At 30.3% G+C, this 18,356-nt stretch overlaps 2 protein-coding genes across 2 annotated transcripts; one reads left to right on the top strand and one right to left on the bottom strand.

The window, feature by feature from the left end:
• Nucleotides 1–4,283: 4,283 nt before the first annotated feature.
• On the bottom strand, nucleotides 4,284–5,905 carry LOC114189487 (transcription factor DICHOTOMA-like). The gene is made up of 2 exons (XM_028078061.1): nucleotides 4,699–5,905; nucleotides 4,284–4,612 (listed from the first exon to the last, which is right to left on the bottom strand). Coding segments are annotated over exons 1-2 (1,122 nt in total). The 5' UTR covers nucleotides 5,820–5,905; the 3' UTR covers nucleotides 4,284–4,611.
• Nucleotides 5,906–14,926: 9,021 nt separating this feature from the next.
• Nucleotides 14,927–16,970, top strand: LOC114192157 (beta-conglycinin beta subunit 1-like). Its single transcript, XM_028081780.1, has 6 exons — nucleotides 14,927–15,334; nucleotides 15,422–15,597; nucleotides 15,679–15,759; nucleotides 15,858–16,157; nucleotides 16,283–16,556; nucleotides 16,643–16,970. Exons 1-6 carry the CDS (start codon nucleotides 14,995–14,997, stop codon nucleotides 16,804–16,806), a joined length of 1,335 nt encoding a protein of 444 aa, XP_027937581.1. The 5' UTR covers nucleotides 14,927–14,994; the 3' UTR covers nucleotides 16,807–16,970.
• The last annotated feature ends 1,386 nt before the right edge of the window (nucleotides 16,971–18,356 follow it).

The raw sequence follows: 18,356 nt of genomic DNA on the forward strand, positions 1-18,356 counted from the left end.
TAGTGGGTGTTCCAGCTATGAGGGCCTGGATTAAGATGATGAGACATACAGAAAGGTACGTTAGAGATGTAGTGAAATATACATATTTTGGGAAAAAAGAAGCGATATTGGTGCTAAGAGTTCTCTTGGTCAATATTTGCTTAACACGAGTTCACTAGTGTCGTACCAGGGAACTCACTCTGCTGTTGCAGCATTTATATCTCATTTCTTCTTCCTGTCAAAATCATGCAGTGTTGAACATGACAGATCCTTAGGAACGCTAGAAGTAAAGTTCACTACGATTAAACCATATAGCTACACATAATATATATAAAGTTCCTTGCTATAACTACACCATTTTAACATGTAAAGAATAAATGTAATATTTCTTGTCCTTGCATATGCACCAAGAACGGAAAAAATATAAACCATTTTTTCTAAGTATATTACTTTTAAGACAACTAATTTCTAAAAGTAGGGGAATGTACAACTAGGGTTGCACCAGAATTATTTAGTACAACCTCATGATTAGACACAATTCTTGTACTGAAAAATTATTTAACTTCATTAATATCTGCATCCATCAAAACAACAACAATAAGATGGTTAAATTTATAATTTGTCATAGTGAAATAGAAATTTACAATTAGAGTTTTTTTTTTTAACAAAATACAATTAAAATATTTCAATAAACGTGTTTCATAATTTATTTGGCATGAATCATGATCAATTTAGCTCTGTTGCGTACTATTGCAGTCTTAATTGTTAGGTTAAACTTGTAATGTAGTGTTTGGCATGTTCTTGATATGAAATAAAGTTGTTGTATGTTTTTATCGTATCATTATTTTATTCAAATTTGTGAAATGCACAGATTTCATCTCTCTAGTTTTTTTTTTTTTTTTCAGATGCAATATATAGTAATAGAAAGATAAGCACCTCCATGTCCTTGTTTTCAAAACTGAATATATTTTGTTTATGTAGTCAATGCAGTTTTTTTTTTTTTTCTTAATCAATGCAACTACTCTAAGAGATTGAGAATTGGAATGAAAAAGTGAGATAATTTTCAATATGCACTTAAAAAGTAAAAATAGCTTTACAAAGCTAGTGACCAAGAACCATGAGAGGCTGGGGAGTTACTAGTGTAGGTAAAACTTGGCGAAAATGTAAACCAAAAGACATTGGCTTACTGTTATGTTCACTTTGTCTATATATGTCTCAACAAAACTATCTGTTTATTATTTTAGTCCTGGACACCGAATGTTGTTGGAAGTTTAATCAATGCAAAACTTTCAAAAGTAAAATGTTAGAAACAAATGCATAACCTATGAACCAGTTTTTCATTAGTATAATATACCACATTGTTTATTGATTTTGTTTTCCTTAGGTACAAATGTTTGAGTTTCATCCCATTATTTTCAATTCTTCTTTATAGATATAACGTATATGTATAAATGTGCTCAACCATTACAACTTCATTTTTTTATCAAATAAGTATTTGTTTTCAAACTATGATAAATTCCCCCAAACATTTGTACCTAAGGAAAACAAAATCAATAAACAAGAAGCATCAGACAGTAAAGAATGTCTCAGTTGGATTGTTGGGATGGAAATACTAAATTTTCCTTTTTTATAAATGTTCACCACTTTTATTCACACACACACACAAAAAAAAAATCATCTCCACTTTAATATCTTATGAAATGAAAGAAGAAAAACAATAAAAAAAATCAATTAGTCTTTTATTCCCCTTTTCCTTCTAAAATTTGTCTCTTCAACATATTAGAATGCATTAAATTCAACCAACGTCTTATTGCAAATGCTCAAACGAGGGATTGGTTCTGTGAAATGCTTTTAGCACCGGTGAATGCCAAAACAAAAACCAGTCATCAATATTTATATCCGTAGCATTTGACAATCATAAATCTTATTTCTGTAGGTTAATTTAGAAAGATTCAGTTTGACTTAAAATTTCTTTGTTTCTGTTATTGTTATTTTATATTAATTGCTGGAGTTTACCCTTTGATCTTAATTAGTAGTGATTTTAACTTTTTGATTCATAAGAAAAATTTCTTCCAAAAATTAGCTATAAGAAGAAGAGCTGTAAAGGTTTTTAACTTTAATTGTTGGTATATAAGGTTCGAGAGAAAAGTGTTCAGGTCACAAATCAACTTGTCACTAGTCACAGTCTGTGCAGTAATATGCATAGCAGTAAATGATACTAGGAATCAACACAAACACTTTTATTTATGTATCAATCTTATACTTTTCTGTCAGTAAAATCAACCTGATTCGCTGTTTTTAAGTTAAACAGAAAACTTTGACCATTGGTTTTATAGAGGTTTTGGAAATGAGATGCATTTATATAATATACAGGATTTAATTCCCGTAAAAACGATGAAATATATGGTGGGAAAGTAACGATATGTATGTCACTAAATTAATTTAAATCAAGGTTAAACATATATGTATATATATACCTTGCCATTGATCAAGATTGCAAGAAACCCTACATTAGCAGAACAAGCGAAAACAAGCACCTAAGATAGCGAGCCTGCATAGAAACTTCGAATTTAAGATTAATTAGTAGGTCAGTAATACCTTATATTGGTGTAACCCTTGATATGCTTTCATTTCACAATTCCTTACATAATTAGGGCCTCTGGTCGTAGAGCCCTCCATTGTGTTTGTCATCAAAATATGTAAAATTCCAAATGGATATCCTGTCAAAATGGAGAAGCTAACTCAGATTGAACATTTAACATTCTGTATCTTACTTATGATCACGAACAGAATCACATCATCTGTTTCTTTTTCCATAAATCCATCTCATATTTGGCTTTAGGTTAAAGAACATATTATTCCATATATAGAATCAATTTAACTTACTTGTCAATAACTTGCTTACATAATCAACCGCTAAACAGCTAAGTTTGTTAACCCTGTAAGCTATCAAAGTTAAAGCTGTAGAATAGTGACAAGGTTCAAAATACAACAAAGAAAGTTATCTCTTGTAACAAGAATACTGAGCATGATACCAGTTTGTATGAAGGTGTAGAACTAGAATTACATAGGATTTCCACCAACCTGGGCGCATATCTTCAAGTGATTATGTCATGTGCATTTAACTTAGATAGATGTCATAAGTTCAAAACGCGGTAACAACTTCTGATACATCAAATTGCACAGGATATCAAAACCTTGAGAAACTGTAAGAGATCATTAGGTCATAAAATATTTTACACCATCAGACTTCTAAGAAATTATGTTCGCAATGGTATTGAACATTCATGCTCCATCTGAACATTGGTAATATGCTGATTCAAGTTCCATTTCATGTAGAACCTAATATAATGAGGAGGCATGGCATTGAAAATGAAACAGAAACAGAAACTGCATACAGTACAAGTGAGTATTGCCGTTGCAGTATAAATTGTGTACACAGTGATAACAATTTGACTGCATGTATCCCTAAGCCCTAAGCATTCCATTTTGTTCTTGTTCAGAAACTTAATAGCAAATAATTACTAAAATATGGAAGGCCGTATGGAAACATCTTGGCAGCCAAAAGGATTCTACCAATTTATATATGTCCTCTGAAATAAGATCCGAAGATCCATGCCTTTGAATACGAGAAACTTGGCATGAAAAAGTTATGGATAAAGTTATGATCATGTTCATCATCAGAAGGCTTAAATTTGAAGAATGTATGAATACTTCAACAGTGCTTATGCAACATTGATACATAATTAGTACCCAGTGTTTCTTGCCCATAGTTTTACATTCAGATGTGTAAGGGTTTAAACATAAACTTTTCAATAGTTTTTTACCAAATTAACCAAAAAAAAAAAGGTCAGCATTGTTCTGTGGTTATAAAATCAACATAATTACACACCAAACCCTCCGTTTTAACTAATGATATTTATGTTCATCGAGTTTGCTTCAGAGAAACTACAAAAATAGGAAGCTTTTAACTTGAGATTTCCACTTTGAAATTAAATTCAGTTTGAAAAAACAGCATGCCTAGTGATATTCTCTGTATGATGCTCACAGAGCTTTTGTGAAATACGTGGTTGACTTCTGGTTAGCCTTGCTTGAATCCGTGAAGCTGAAAGAGTTAATATAAATTAGCAAATCCCCAACATCTATAAGGCTAACTGCAGACAAAAGCTGAAATTTCGTAGTTTTTTCCTGATCCATGTAAGCCCTTCCGCCCAAAGTACATAATTTCTTTTCACCATTAAGGACTAACCAATAACATAGAAAAAGAAAGTAAAAGCATAAAGCTGCTAGCGAGTGACTTCATGACTTTTGATAATACTTGTTCAATCAAACTTTAAATATTAGACAGATATAATACACGCAGGACGCAGCAAACCTGTATGCGAACTTTCACTTGCCATTGGCTGCTTATCAGCAAGAATCAGTACAAACATTGTAAAATGGGAATATAGGGCAGAAAAAAGTTGCTGATAGAGAGAAGAAACACAGAACTATGAGATGATGATTACAAGGCAAAGCACACTCGAGGATTTCATTCTGATCAGATTTTACCGAAAACTAGCACAGTTGTGTGGACTCTGATTGATGCACTCCTCCCAAGAATTTCCAAAGTTTTGAATGAAGCTCTACAAATCTGGACGCAGAAATCACTAAACTCCATCACAAGTTCAAAAGCTCCGGCGGTGATTTTAAAAGAAGAATTAAAAATTTAAAACTTACCACTGGTTCATGAAACATGTAGATAGGTTCATGGTTCCTATTGCACAAAAGTTGGAGCATCCAGTAAAGGCCCCATTAGTGTCCCAGTCTGGAGTGGAATAGGGTAGCAAGGGGCACACATTGTTGTTGAAACTTGCATCCCTAGGGATCACAAGGTTTTGGCTTTGGTTTTGGTTTTGGTTTTGGTGATGAGAAGCTAACATAGTTGACGGCTTCATGTTCCTTTTAATCATAATAGATTCTTCAATGACGTCAAATCCATCTCTGGGTGCTTCATTATGAATGAGAAAAGGGTTATATGGCTGAACCCATCTCGCCAAAGCTTCAGGTTCGGGCAGAATGGAAGACCTGAATTGGTGCAGCATTTGAGTGTTTGCAGTTACAGGGCACCTTTCATCAAAGTCTTGCTGCACCCTTCTAGTGCTACACATTTTGTAGCAAGTTCTTTCTCTTGCTCTTGCTCTTGCCCTTTCCCTTGACTCCTTTTTGGTCTGAACACAAGCATCATCCTTCTGTGCCGATTTTGACTTCCTCCCTTTGGAACCATCACCCCCACTACCCGCCAATGATTTGTTGTTATTTGAATCCACAGAAGCGTCGCGGGAACACTTGTCACCCCCACTAATACTGCCGCTATGCTTACTTTGGGCTAGTTCTTTGATCGCATTCTCAGACTTTGTGAAAAGCCACTCAAGGGTGTTACTTGGTTTGTCAAACTCTAACATGTCCTGAAGATCAAAGAACTTGCGGGCTATTTCGCTTGATAATCTCACCCTGCGATCCCTCAAACCCTGAGATGTGTGAATCTTACTGTGCCTGTCTTTCTTTGCTATGGCTGGTTTCTGGGTCAGAAAATTGGACATGCTACCATTGTGGGAACCGTAGTTAGTGTTTGCATCCTGTTCAAGAATGGCAGTGCAGTCAGCAACTGCAAAATTGGCAACAGTCTCTTCAGGGAATGGAGGATCATGGGTGATGGGTGTGAAGGGAACAAGAAGAGGGTCATCAAAAAGGGTGTTGCTTGCAAAATCATTTTCAGGATCAATGAGAAAAGGAAGGATAGGGTAAGAAGAAGAAGGGAAGTTTGGAAAAAGGTTGGAGTCATATGTGGAAGAGAACATCTGCAGATTGGAACCAATTTCAGTGGGTGAAAACCCTAGCTATTGTGCAACGAGTAAAAAGATCACAATTATAACACAGAGGTAGCTTCTCTGCTCCTACTTAACGGTCCAAGTACAGTCCTACTACTCTTATATAATCATTTTCTGAGATTCCCTATCTCTATCTTTGAAAGGAGACTAGCCACTAGTGCTTAGTACTATCATGACCATTAAAAACTTATTATTTATTTATTTTTATAATGACAACTTTGTGTTGTTGATGAAAATGAGGACAACGGAAAGGGAGATTTAGTTTACGCCAATCAAGTACTTTGATCATAGTTTCATTTATTTTGTGAATACAACTATATTATTACCAATCTGGGTTAGGGCAGACGGAGAAAATATGGCTCTGCCATCACAACAGCACATCGATCAGAAGGGACACAAATAATTTCTTGGTTTGTGCCATATTAAAGAAACATCCTCTTCGCCAACTGTTCATGTAAACAATGTCTTAAGTTTGCATCTTATAAACAAATCAGCAAAAAACAACTCTTTACACTGAGTACTCGTAAAATGCCAGTATGGATGTTTTATATTAAGGTCATGATAGCCCAAAAATAACACCACATTAAACATTGTCGACACTGTTGCAGAAAAAATTAAGTTACAAACACAACATAAAAGATAGCAAAGAATGGGGTGGTATGTGGAAAAACTTGAAGAAGAAAAAGTGGTTGATTGAGGTTTTAAGTGTAGTTTTGAAAAAAGTGAATATAGCCCTAACATTGTGGATCTAATTTTGATGGGTTTTATCCGAAAGGTAATGAAGTTGAACCGTACAGGAAGTGTAAAGGTAGGTGAGAGGTTGTAATAGCTTCTCAGCTGTTTCTTCCGTAAAAACTCATCCGCAAATATACAAACTCGTCAGGAAAAATACGATAACATTTTCATTTTCTGAAAAAGCTGAAAACAGTACAAATTGACTAAAAACTTGTTGTTCTTTTTGAAAGCGCCCACATAACTTCATTTCAATCCCGAAGAAAGCTCATTCATCTCTCTGACAGCGATTGCAACCTCCCTGGATACATAATACTCTATTTATTTTTAAATTTAAGATAATATTCATTTTTCTTAATCTAACTTTTAATTAGTTTATATACATATTGGTATAGAAATGAAAATAATAAAATTGAAATTCTATAACTTTTATGAAATTATTGTTTTTTTTTTCTCAAAAATACCATACGTAATAACACTTGAAAACAAACTAAGACTTAATTTTATACAAAATTTAATTTTAATTATTTTAATCCTTCAATGGCAGTTACATTCTTATTATTATGTGTGTCAAATTTTATAAAAAAAAATAAACAAAACTAATATTATTACAAAAAATTATTTATATTTATTTTATTTTAGGATAAACTACACTTATTTTGATGACATTATGTAAAATTACACTTAAACTCTAATTTTTAGTTTTAAAATAGGCATTCAATATTTTAAATTTTAAATAAAACGAATTCTCAAAAGACAGCTATAAATGCAATGATCAACTATAAATATATAGAATATAGGAAAGCAAAGAAAATGATATAAATACAACTACCATAATAGTTTAGTTATGAAAAATCTTATATAGCTTAGATTTCTTTGGGTCTTAGTATTTATATTAGCGACATAGAAAAATATTGTTATATATTTCACTTTGTATAGTCATGTCTTCGAAAAAAAAATGTTATATATCTTCTAATCCTGAGTTAATTTTGAAATTTTTATCTTTATTTATTTATACTTAAAAGTGACAATAATCAATATTTGATTATTGGAAATCATTAAAAGTTTCTTTTAGAGCAGAATTAGACATAATTCAAAAGTCAGATTGAATCACAAATATATTGTATTCTAGTTAATACAAACGGTTTGATGTCTTATAACCAATGTTTATGTGGAAAAAAAGTTATACTCTAATTGACCCTCTTTTAAGATAGTTAGTCTAACTTTAAGCTGAAAAGAAGAAATTTTAGTTGTTATATATAAACGAGTTTGATTTTATTATATAGATTGATAACTTTTTGTTTGTTATACAACTTTTGAGTTTTGCTGAAAAATAAACAATATATTTACAAAAGAGACACATTGTATTATGGTTATATCATTATCCAAGAATTTATTATTTTCATCAAACAACGTAAATAATTTAAGTGCTATTACGTTTAAAACATCTATTAAATTTAATAAAATTTAGTTATACATATTTATTTATATATAATGAGTTAGAACAAAATCCCAGAGTTTTGGAAGTTGATGCTTGGTTGAGTGATCATTGCTTATCCAAAGCTCGGTAATGCAATCCATTCTGCTGTTCTTCCAATTGGAGCAGTGTATAGTTCGACCTCAAGAAGCACCCGACTGCTTCTATGTGGAGATCTGTCATAATATTTCACATAATATTATAAAAATTGAAGATATCATAACAACTCATTACTCAATTATCTTCAACTCTCTCAGTTTTTAGATTTTAATATTATATTTATTTTCCAACCTTGTTTAATTATAATATTAGAAAAACTCTAAATTTAAAGTTTAGAAGTTTGAAAATAAACTACAAACAAACAAAATATATAGATGAAAATAATACATCTTAAAAAATTTCACATTATATAGGATAAGCAATATAGTTGTAACTTAGTATGAACTCTTACTACAAAAAAGATTAATTTTTTGTTGAAAAATCATTCTTAGTTGTTGAAGTTATAATGTCATATGTAAGTGTTGTCAAATGTGATATAGAGAAATTTGATGAATATGAATCAATTTTAATTTATGACAAACTGAAGTAAAAAATGTGTCAATATAATTTAAATCACACATGGATGATCTTCTATGAAAGATGTTATGGTATAACATCAAACATTCTCATGGATAAAAATTGTTTGATGTTTTTTGTGAATCTTTGTCCACTAACACAATATTCATGAAAGCAATTCGCAAAATTTGTGTACTAATCCAATCCAACATGAACTTAACTCAATGTTTTGTTAGATCGAGATAGATCATGATGTTGAACTAATTTTTACAATTTATAAAAATAAAATAAAACTTGAATCTAAAGATATAAATGATATATATATATATATATATATATATATATATATATATATATAATAATAATAATAATAATAATAAGTCACAGTAAAGCACCTATTTGTTTTAGTGTGAAAAAAAGCTAGCAACTATTGACTGAATTATATAAACATTTGTAATTTTTAGTGAAAAAATTGTTGTATATGTTAAACTATAATTGTAAAAAAAAATATTTGAAACTTTAAAAATATATTTATTTGATTAGAAATAAATCTTGAAAATAAGAAGTTAAACTTTGGTTATTCGTAAGTAAATGTGTAATCCAATATAAGTAGACGTATAGTTAAAATAAAAACAAAATATTGCGTTATTATTAATATTTAAGAATAATTAAGTCATATTTTTTTAGAAAAATGATTTAATTTCTTACAAATATTATTGTATTATGGATGTGATAAGAAAAAACAATTTTCGAGGATGATTGGGACTGGAACCAGCTTGTTTGTGAATCTTGCGAGTTTATCTCAATATAATCATATTATAATTTAATTTTAAGCGTTTAGTTTTATCATGAGATTTTATTGCGCTCCATATATTTGTTAAGATAATAACAAGTTTTACTTTAATGAAAAGTTTTATAAAACTCACATTGTTATCATTTTTATTTACATTTCAGTTTTTCATAAGTTTAAAAAAAAATAATACATTAATTGAATTTTTTTTAAGCTTAAAATTTTCTTGGCCCAATGTTTTCTTATAAATAAAAGATCTTACATTTAAAATCTTATTATGTGCAGGTGTGGTTTCACTTTGGAAACTTCCAAAATCAATTCTTAAAATGAATTTATGCTAATAAATTTTTTAGAGGCATACAAAATCAATTTTAAAATTAATTGTAGATGAAAAATTTATATTAAAGAAAAATAATTCTTTTTAGCTTTTCCATCGATCAAAATTAATTTTTTCATATCAAATAAAATCAATTTTGCCAAATATTTCCAAACACACTCTATATCATGTCTCTAATCGATTATAAAATCAGGTAAGAGATCATATCATGGATTAAATGCCATATAAATTGACATGCAATGAAATAAATACAATTTTATATAATGTAATTTTTCGCACTTCAAAATCTGTAAAAAGAAAATAAAAAAGTTTCCAACACACCAGTTTCACGAGCAAACCTATCACAAATTCATTTCACTTAACCCTGCTAGAGTGGTTCTACACTTTTAATTCAACAGTGAGAGGCATAGAAAATTTCCTGATCTAATAATATGATTACGAATAATACTTAATTTTTATAATTGAATATAAAATAAGATAGATATGAATATAGTTGTCTCATTTGATATTTTTAAAAATGCTATATTGATGAGGATCAGACGAATATATCTTAAGTTGTTTTTTAAAGTGTTGAATTAAATTTAAAGTTCATATTTTAATATGATATCACATTCATTTCAAAATTTACTTAATAAAATTTATAAAATGATGTTTGCACTCATTATTATTAACGTCATCCTTATCTTTTTCTGACTTATTACTGGTAGTCTGCTCAGGATTCCAAACTCAATCTTGACAACTAAACATGAGGGTTGTGTTTGTTGTGGGACTTAACCCAACACCTTACGGCACGAGCTGACAGTCATGCACCACCTGTGTCCGCGTTCTCGAAGGTACCCCTCTTTCAAGAGGGTTCACGACATGTCAAGTCTTAATAAGGTTCTTCGCTTTGCATCGAATTAAACCACATGCTCCACCGCTTGTGCGGGATAACGACCAATTTTACAGATAAAGAGTAATTTGTCACTATAAAGACTAATTTAGATATTAATTTATAAACTAAAATTATTGATATTTAAATTAATCTCTATTACGAGTAAAAAATTATAATTACTTTATGAATTGAATTTCAATTTGGTCACTAATATTAACTATTAAAATTTTAACTATTAAAGATATAAATGTCTACATAGATATGACACTAATTTCTTTTCATTTAAATCAATATGTTATAAGTTCACATTATCTCTAATCGAAGTGGAATAATCTATACATGATCATCCCATTTTAAATTACTACAACCCTTCAACAGATAACCTACAAAACTTCTATTAACTTTTGTTCTTCCCTTGATTTCATATCTTATTTCTGCTATACATATTTAGTTATTTTTTACTGTTTTTTTATAACTATTTTACTTTTTCCGTAATGTATTTGATATTTATATCATTATAACTGTTTTTAGTATTTAACATTGTGTAAAAGAAAATGTATGTTGATAATACCTTTTTTTTCTGTAATTTATTTATAAAAATATTTTGTTAAGTTGAACCATTATTACTTTACCATAGCCAATAATAAATTGAACCATTACTTTACCCTTTTAAGAAGAAGGAGAGATTACAGTGGGACCACTTTGCGTTGAATGTGTAAATAAATCAGAGAAAATATAGTGAATAGATTTGAAAAACATTTCTGTTTTAAGATTTTGCCAAGTTATCCAAAAGAGGAATGGATGGACCATGGATGTTGTTGGGATAGAAACCTCACAAATATATGAAGACTGCTATCTCATAGTGGACACCGGCTAGTTAAAATAGCCATTATTGCTTTCATACCTAAGCAACAGTTGGCACCACCTTTCATTTCTAAAACTCCACAACATTTTTCTCATACTAACATCTCAATCCAAATCACCCTCTCCTATACTTTGTTCTTTTTTTATTTTTTTCATCGTGCTACAATTTTCATGCTTCGGTCTAGCTTCATGTCAGAATAGTGGGTGAAAGGGTTAAATACGTCTCAACAAAAATAAATAAAAGAATTTAACTTTTTCAAATAAAAAAAAATCGAAAAAAAAGAAGCTAATAAATAAATAAACATTACTCATATCAATCACATCGATCAATTTGAAGATGACTTCATGTTTTTTTTTCCCAAACTTCCAACATATTTTTTTACCAAGTTATTTATTTACTTCTACATCTTTTATGGTAATTTCAGTATTTTTAGGTTTTTTATATCTTAAAAGAGTTAAAATATTTTTCTTTTATTTCAGATTAAGCTCTAGTAATTATATATATATATATATATATATATATATATATATATATATATAATATTGATAGTTAAAGTCCTTTAAAATAGTATTATTTTTAAAATATTTTTACTGCATTTATAATGGGTTAAAAATTGGACTTCACCCATCTGAGTTAAATCTGTCGTGGGCTAATTTGATCTATCAACCCATATAGAAAAATAAAAAAATACTTTATTATAAAATTAGGGTCTTTCTTTCTGCACTTCCCTATTTTCTTCTTTTACTACCATAAAACCAAAATTTCCACACTACCCTTCATTAAAATATAATAGAAATCTTTGTACATTCTTATTTTTAATTTTTCTTTTTTTGGATTATGAAAAAATATTTTCGGATCAGAAGATACTTTTCAAAATATCTAATTTAAAATGTAAAAAAATTTTGTTTCGTAAGATATTTCTAAATTTAGAAGAGATCTATAAGACTAAATCGTAGTTTTTATTGGAATTGATTTGTTGAAAGAGAGATGTGTGACTGTTTGAGGAAGGAGAGGATTGAGGTGCAAAAGAAGAAAGAAGAGAGGTGCAGGATGATTTTATTACAAATTTAATAGGGATAAAATGGGGATATTGAAAATTATGAGTTGCAGAGAGAAAGAGTGGGGGTGCAAGAAGAAAGATTCATAAAACTAATATTAAAATAAAACCATGAAACTTGAAAAGATTTGATATTGTTAGGGAATAAAAGGTAAGTTAATTTTGAAAAAACTTAATTTTTTTAATGTCTCTTAGATATATTTATATATTATCATATATACGATGTAATGAATATTTGATGATTATTTCTACTTTTGTTAAATTTTAATAAAATTTAATATAAATAACTATAATAATAAAAGATTATAAAATTTAATGATTAAATAAACAAATTTAAATGTTTTAAGTAAAATTATTGATTATAAAAAATTATACCTTTATACTTTAATTATTTCTTTAAATTATAATTTATTACGTTTTAATGTGCCAGTCCATACCGATTAAATTAATAATAATCAATAGTATCACCGGCTGACCAAGTAGCATTAAAATATGTTAAATCAGAACAAAATGACTTGGTTGGAGGGTGCATATGATGGCATAAGAAGCATTAAATTATGTGGAACATGATTAATGTGTTACTATATTCTCTTTTAACACAAAAGCACAGTAACATTTTTATTTTACATTTTTTTAGAAAAATAATTTTTTTATTATTAAATTTTGATAACTTTATCTTCCAACCTCGGGTGTTATTTTTTAAGTTATTTTTTATTATTTAGAAGATGACACCTCATGTAAGAAAAAGTTGTCAAAATTTAATAATAAAAATATCATTATTTTTTTTTATTATCATTTGACACTGTTATATATTATTATTTACTTTTTCATGGTCGTCAATCAGCGTAAAAGATCTTTTTCCAACACAAAAAATATACCGGTAAGAGAGACCAATAAGAAGACAGCTTAGAAGATCCTTTGGAAACAATTGATCAAGTTGATAAAAATGAAGGTGTAATTATGTTCTTGATCCCCATTTTGGAGTCAAAATCTTAAAATGGTATCCAAATTTTTAAAAGTCTCAAAATGGTCTATTTTTTTGTTGAAACGTCTCATGTTTGCCCTTCATTGCCACGTGTCAGTTCCTCGATTTTTTGAATTTTTTTATTATTATTATTTTGAATTTTTTTAAAAAAAATCAAAAAATTGCCATGTGTCAAGATGTCATCGTGCCACGTGGCAGTGATAGGGTGATGTGGCAGTGACAGTGACACGTGTCAGTATTACGTCACGTGTCATTTCCTTAGTCTCAGTTTGGTCCCTTTATTTTAATTTGTCTCAATTTAGTCCCGATTTTTGTAAAAATTAGCAATTTTGTCCTTCTCCAAATTGAAATCAAATTTAATTTCTATATAAATATACACAAATATTTCCATCAAAATTGATATTTCAAGTAAATATTTTTAACCAAATTAAGTTCATTTAATTAATATTTTACATTGAACTTTATTTAAAATGGTTTAAAAGTTGTTAATAGAAAAAATTCATAAATTAACTAGTTCATATAACAATAAAACACATATAAATTTAAAATTTGAAAATAATTTTAAGTAAAGTTGAATGTAAAACATAATTTTAAATAAATTTAGCTATGTTAAAAATATATGATAAAAATATCAATTTGAATAAAAATATCAAATTTAATAAAAATATTTGTATAACATTTATATAAAATTAATTTTTATTTCAATTTGAAGAGGAACAAAATTGCTAATTTTTACAAAAATTAGGACTAAATTGAGACAAATTAAAATAAAGGGACCAAATTGAGACTAAGGAAATGACACGTGAAGTAATACTGACACGTGTCACTGCCACGTGACACGATGATTGACATGTGGCAATTTTTTGATTTTTTTTAAAAAATTCACAATAAAAAAATTCAAAAAATAAAATAAAAAATTCAAAAAATCGAGGAACTAACACAAGACACTCCCTCTAACGGCGTCAACCTTGACTTAACGGGAAAGGGCAAATGTGAGACGTTTTAACAAAAAAATGGACAATTTTAAGATTTTTAAAAATTTGTATACCATTTTGAAATTGTGACTCTAAAATGAGACCAAAGGCATAATTAAAAAAAAATGAAATAAAACTTCACCACACCACACTTTTGCTTGGTTTCACTTGTCTACTACCCGCCAAATTCCACGAATCTAAGAGAACTGGACCCAAATGCCATGCGAAACAACACGTACTCACCAAGGTGTCTACCATGAAACCCAAAACATCACAAACTCAAACCACCACCGCACACAAATAAAACAACCCCATTTTGTTCATTTCAACACTCGTCATTCTGCATGTTAACCACCGCCCAAATGTCCTTCGATGTTAACAACACTCACATCTCTTCTTTAGCCATAAATACCCGCAATCTCGCTCAACCTTTTCGTCATTCAGAGTCATCATCAAAGTATTGTATTGCAACTCACTCGATATTCAGTAATACTATACTATGATGAGAGCAAGGGTTCCACTGCTGCTGTTGCTGGGAGTTCTTTTCCTGGCATCACTTTCTGTCTCCTTCGGCATTGTACACCGGGAGCACCAAGAGAGCCAAGAAGAGTCGGAACCAAGAGGACAAAATAACCCCTTCTACTTCGACTCTGACAGGTGGTTCCACACTCTATTCAGAAACCAATATGGTCACCTTCGTGTCCTCCAGAGGTTCGACCAACGCTCCAAACAAATTCAGAATCTTGAAAACTACCGTGTTGTAGAGTTCAAGTCCAAACCCAACACCCTCCTTCTTCCTCACCATGCTGATGCCGATTTCCTCCTAGTTGTCCTTAATGGTAAGTAATCAACTAATCGCTACTCACTCAAAATCATCACACTTGCTTCTCCTGCACCATTGATTGTAATCAATTTGTTAATTACAGGGAGAGCCATACTCACCTTGGTGAACCCTGACGGCAGAGACTCCTACATTCTTGAGCAAGGCCATGCTCAGAAGATCCCTGCAGGAACCACTTTCTTTTTGGTTAACCCTGACGACAACGAGAATCTCAGAATAGTCAAACTCGCCGTACCCGTTAACAATCCTCACAGATTTCAAGTACTGCTTTCCGAACTAATTTTTTTTTATTCTAACTTGTAAATTTTTCTTCACATGAGATGATAAATGCTTGGCCTGTAGGACTTTTTCCTATCTAGCACAGAAGCCCAACAATCCTACTTGCAAGGATTCAGCAAGAATATTCTAGAGGCCTCTTTCGATGTAAGCAAGAATATATTTGCGTTTCCATTAAGCCAGTTGTTTGTCTAAATGTCACACCTGTTGAATGATATCATTATCTTTATTTGCATGATTTTTAGAGTGACTACAAGGAGATAAACAGGGTTCTGTTTGGAGAGGAGGAACAGAAACAGCAAGACGAGGAGAGTCAGCAAGAAGGAGTGATTGTGCAACTTAAAAGGGAACAGATTCGGGAACTGATGAAGCATGCTAAATCTACTTCAAAGAAATCCCTTTCCTCCCAAAATGAACCATTCAACCTGAGAAGCCAAAAACCTATCTATTCCAACAAGTTTGGAAGGTTGCATGAGATCACCCCGGAGAAAAACCCCCAGCTTCGAGACTTGGATGTGTTCCTCACTTCTGTGGATATGAAAGAGGTAAATTCGAAGAAAACCGTATAATCAAACTCCGTTGTTGAGTTCTACATATTATTTGTTTAGTTAGAAAACATGAGTATGGGAATTATAATTACATAGATATATTTGTTTGTTAACAAATTTAGGGAGGTCTTCTTATGCCCAACTACAATTCAAAGGCCATAGTGATACTAGTGGTTAATAAAGGAGAAGCAAATATTGAACTTGTTGGGCAAAGAGAACAGCAACAGCAGCAGCAAGAGGAAAGCTGGGAAGTGCAGAGGTATAGAGCTGAGGTGTCTGAAGACGATGTATTTGTTATCCCAGCATCTTATCCAGTTGCCATCACCGCAACCTCCAATCTAAATTTCATTGCTTTCGGTATCAATGCTGAGAACAACCAGAGGAACTTCCTTGCAGGTATATCTGGTCGATCTTGTTTGTTTTATTCTTGAATTGGAAGTTGTTTAATTTACAATTGGTAACGTGTGATTGAAAAATTGAAGGTGAGGAAGACAATGTGATGAGCGAGATACCTACAGAGGTGTTGGATGTTACCTTCCCTGCATCTGGTGAGAAGGTTGAGAAGTTGATAAACAAGCAGAGTGATTCCCACTTTACTGATGCACAGCCTGAGCAACAACAGAAAGAGGGAAGAAAGAGTGAATAAGTATGAATGAACTAAATGTATGTATGGTGTAAGAGCTCAAAGAGAGAGAGAGAGAGCGTAGAAATATGTATCGGACCATGTAGCAAATAACTGAGCTCCACCTCACTTCTTATATCAATAAACAAATCGAGCATATAAATAAAGATGCTTGTGTTTTATGTTAACTCTCTGCTTTCTGCTAAGCTAATTTGACGGATGGCTCGTGGATACCAAAATGGAAGGGAAAGAAACACAACATTTGACAACCAATGATCATAAAAAAGTGAATAAAGAAAAAAAAAAAATGACAAATATCAGGAAGAGTTTTTCGAATATCAAAGTAATCAAACTCAAAAACAGAACATTCTCAATTTTGTAATTAAATTGAATATGCTTTGTTGAATTCTAATTTTCCTTAATCTTATCGGTAATTAGATTGAATATACCTTGATCAACTCTAATTTTCCTTAATCTTGCCAAACATGTAGTTTACTCTAATTTTACTAATCTTGCCAAACATGTAGTTTATTCCAATTTAATGTAATAGTGAGGAATCTTGATGAATTACAGTTGATGCCCTCCAATAAGGGACATCATAAAAAACACAATTTTGCAATGTATAATTAAGAAATATGAAAAAGAAATTAAATATCAACAATTGTTTTAATAAAAAAGAAATTAAATATCAACCTAAACCTAATTAATGATTAATGATTGAAAGATTATAAAAATTATTTTAGTAAGGTTCATGTGAAAAGAAAAATAAAACAAATGAAAGGTTCATGTGAAAAGAAAAATATAATAAATAAAAATATTAGAAAATAGTAAGACATAAAAAATATTTATTTGATATATATTATTTAAACATAATTAGATAAATGTTATAAATGTTATGATAAAATCAAAAATAAATATTTTGGAGATACTAATGAATTTTATAACAAACCAAAAAAAATAGAAAAAATAAAATATAGAAAAAATAAAATATAGAAAGTGTATAATATATATATGGTTACTTAATAGACTTAATATTTTAATAATTTAAATAAGGATGAGATATAGTGAGGATGTTATACATCACATACCCAATTAAAAAAGTTAGATATTTTCAATCTCATATCCAATCAATGCAGAGATTCTTTGTTAGTATGATAACAAATTCAGACAATACCCACAAGACAAGTTTATTTGTCATTCCTATTACTTACTTATTTGGTCCAATTTTGGATAGGACCAACATTGTTCAATTTTAAACAAAATTGAGACTCAATTTGAGTCAGAAAAATAAATATAGGAACCTGAATTACATACATGGCACCAACACTGTCATGTGAGATTAGAGATGTCAATGGGACGGGTAGGGTACGAGTAGTAGCTCCCCCATACCCTATCCGCTGGATAAATATCTGCCTCGTATCCGTATCCGTATCCATATCCGTCAGGTATCCGTTATGCGGGTACCCGTCCATTTTTTTCATATTCGCGGGTATCCACGATACCCACAGCTATTTACAAAATTATTTAAAAAAAAATATTTAAACATAATTTCAAATAAAAAAATAAAATATATC

This window comes from Vigna unguiculata, chromosome 7 (genome assembly GCF_004118075.2).
Source record: "Vigna unguiculata cultivar IT97K-499-35 chromosome 7, ASM411807v1, whole genome shotgun sequence".
Lineage (NCBI taxonomy): Eukaryota > Viridiplantae > Streptophyta > Magnoliopsida > Fabales > Fabaceae > Vigna > Vigna unguiculata.

Bases quoted from the DNA above. Each gene is read 5' to 3' on its own strand.
- LOC114192157 (XM_028081780.1), top strand. From the start codon at position 14,995: ATGATGAGAGCAAGGGTTCCACTGCTGCTGTTGCTGGGAGTTCTTTTC. The intron at 16,158-16,282 runs GTAAATTCGAAG...TAACAAATTTAG, and splicing joins CTTCTGTGGATATGAAAGAG to GGAGGTCTTCTTATGCCCAA. The intron at 16,557-16,642 runs GTATATCTGGTC...GAAAAATTGAAG, and splicing joins CCAGAGGAACTTCCTTGCAG to GTGAGGAAGACAATGTGATG.
- LOC114189487 (XM_028078061.1), bottom strand. From the start codon at position 5,819: ATGTTCTCTTCCACATATGACTCCAACCTTTTTCCAAACTTCCCTTCT.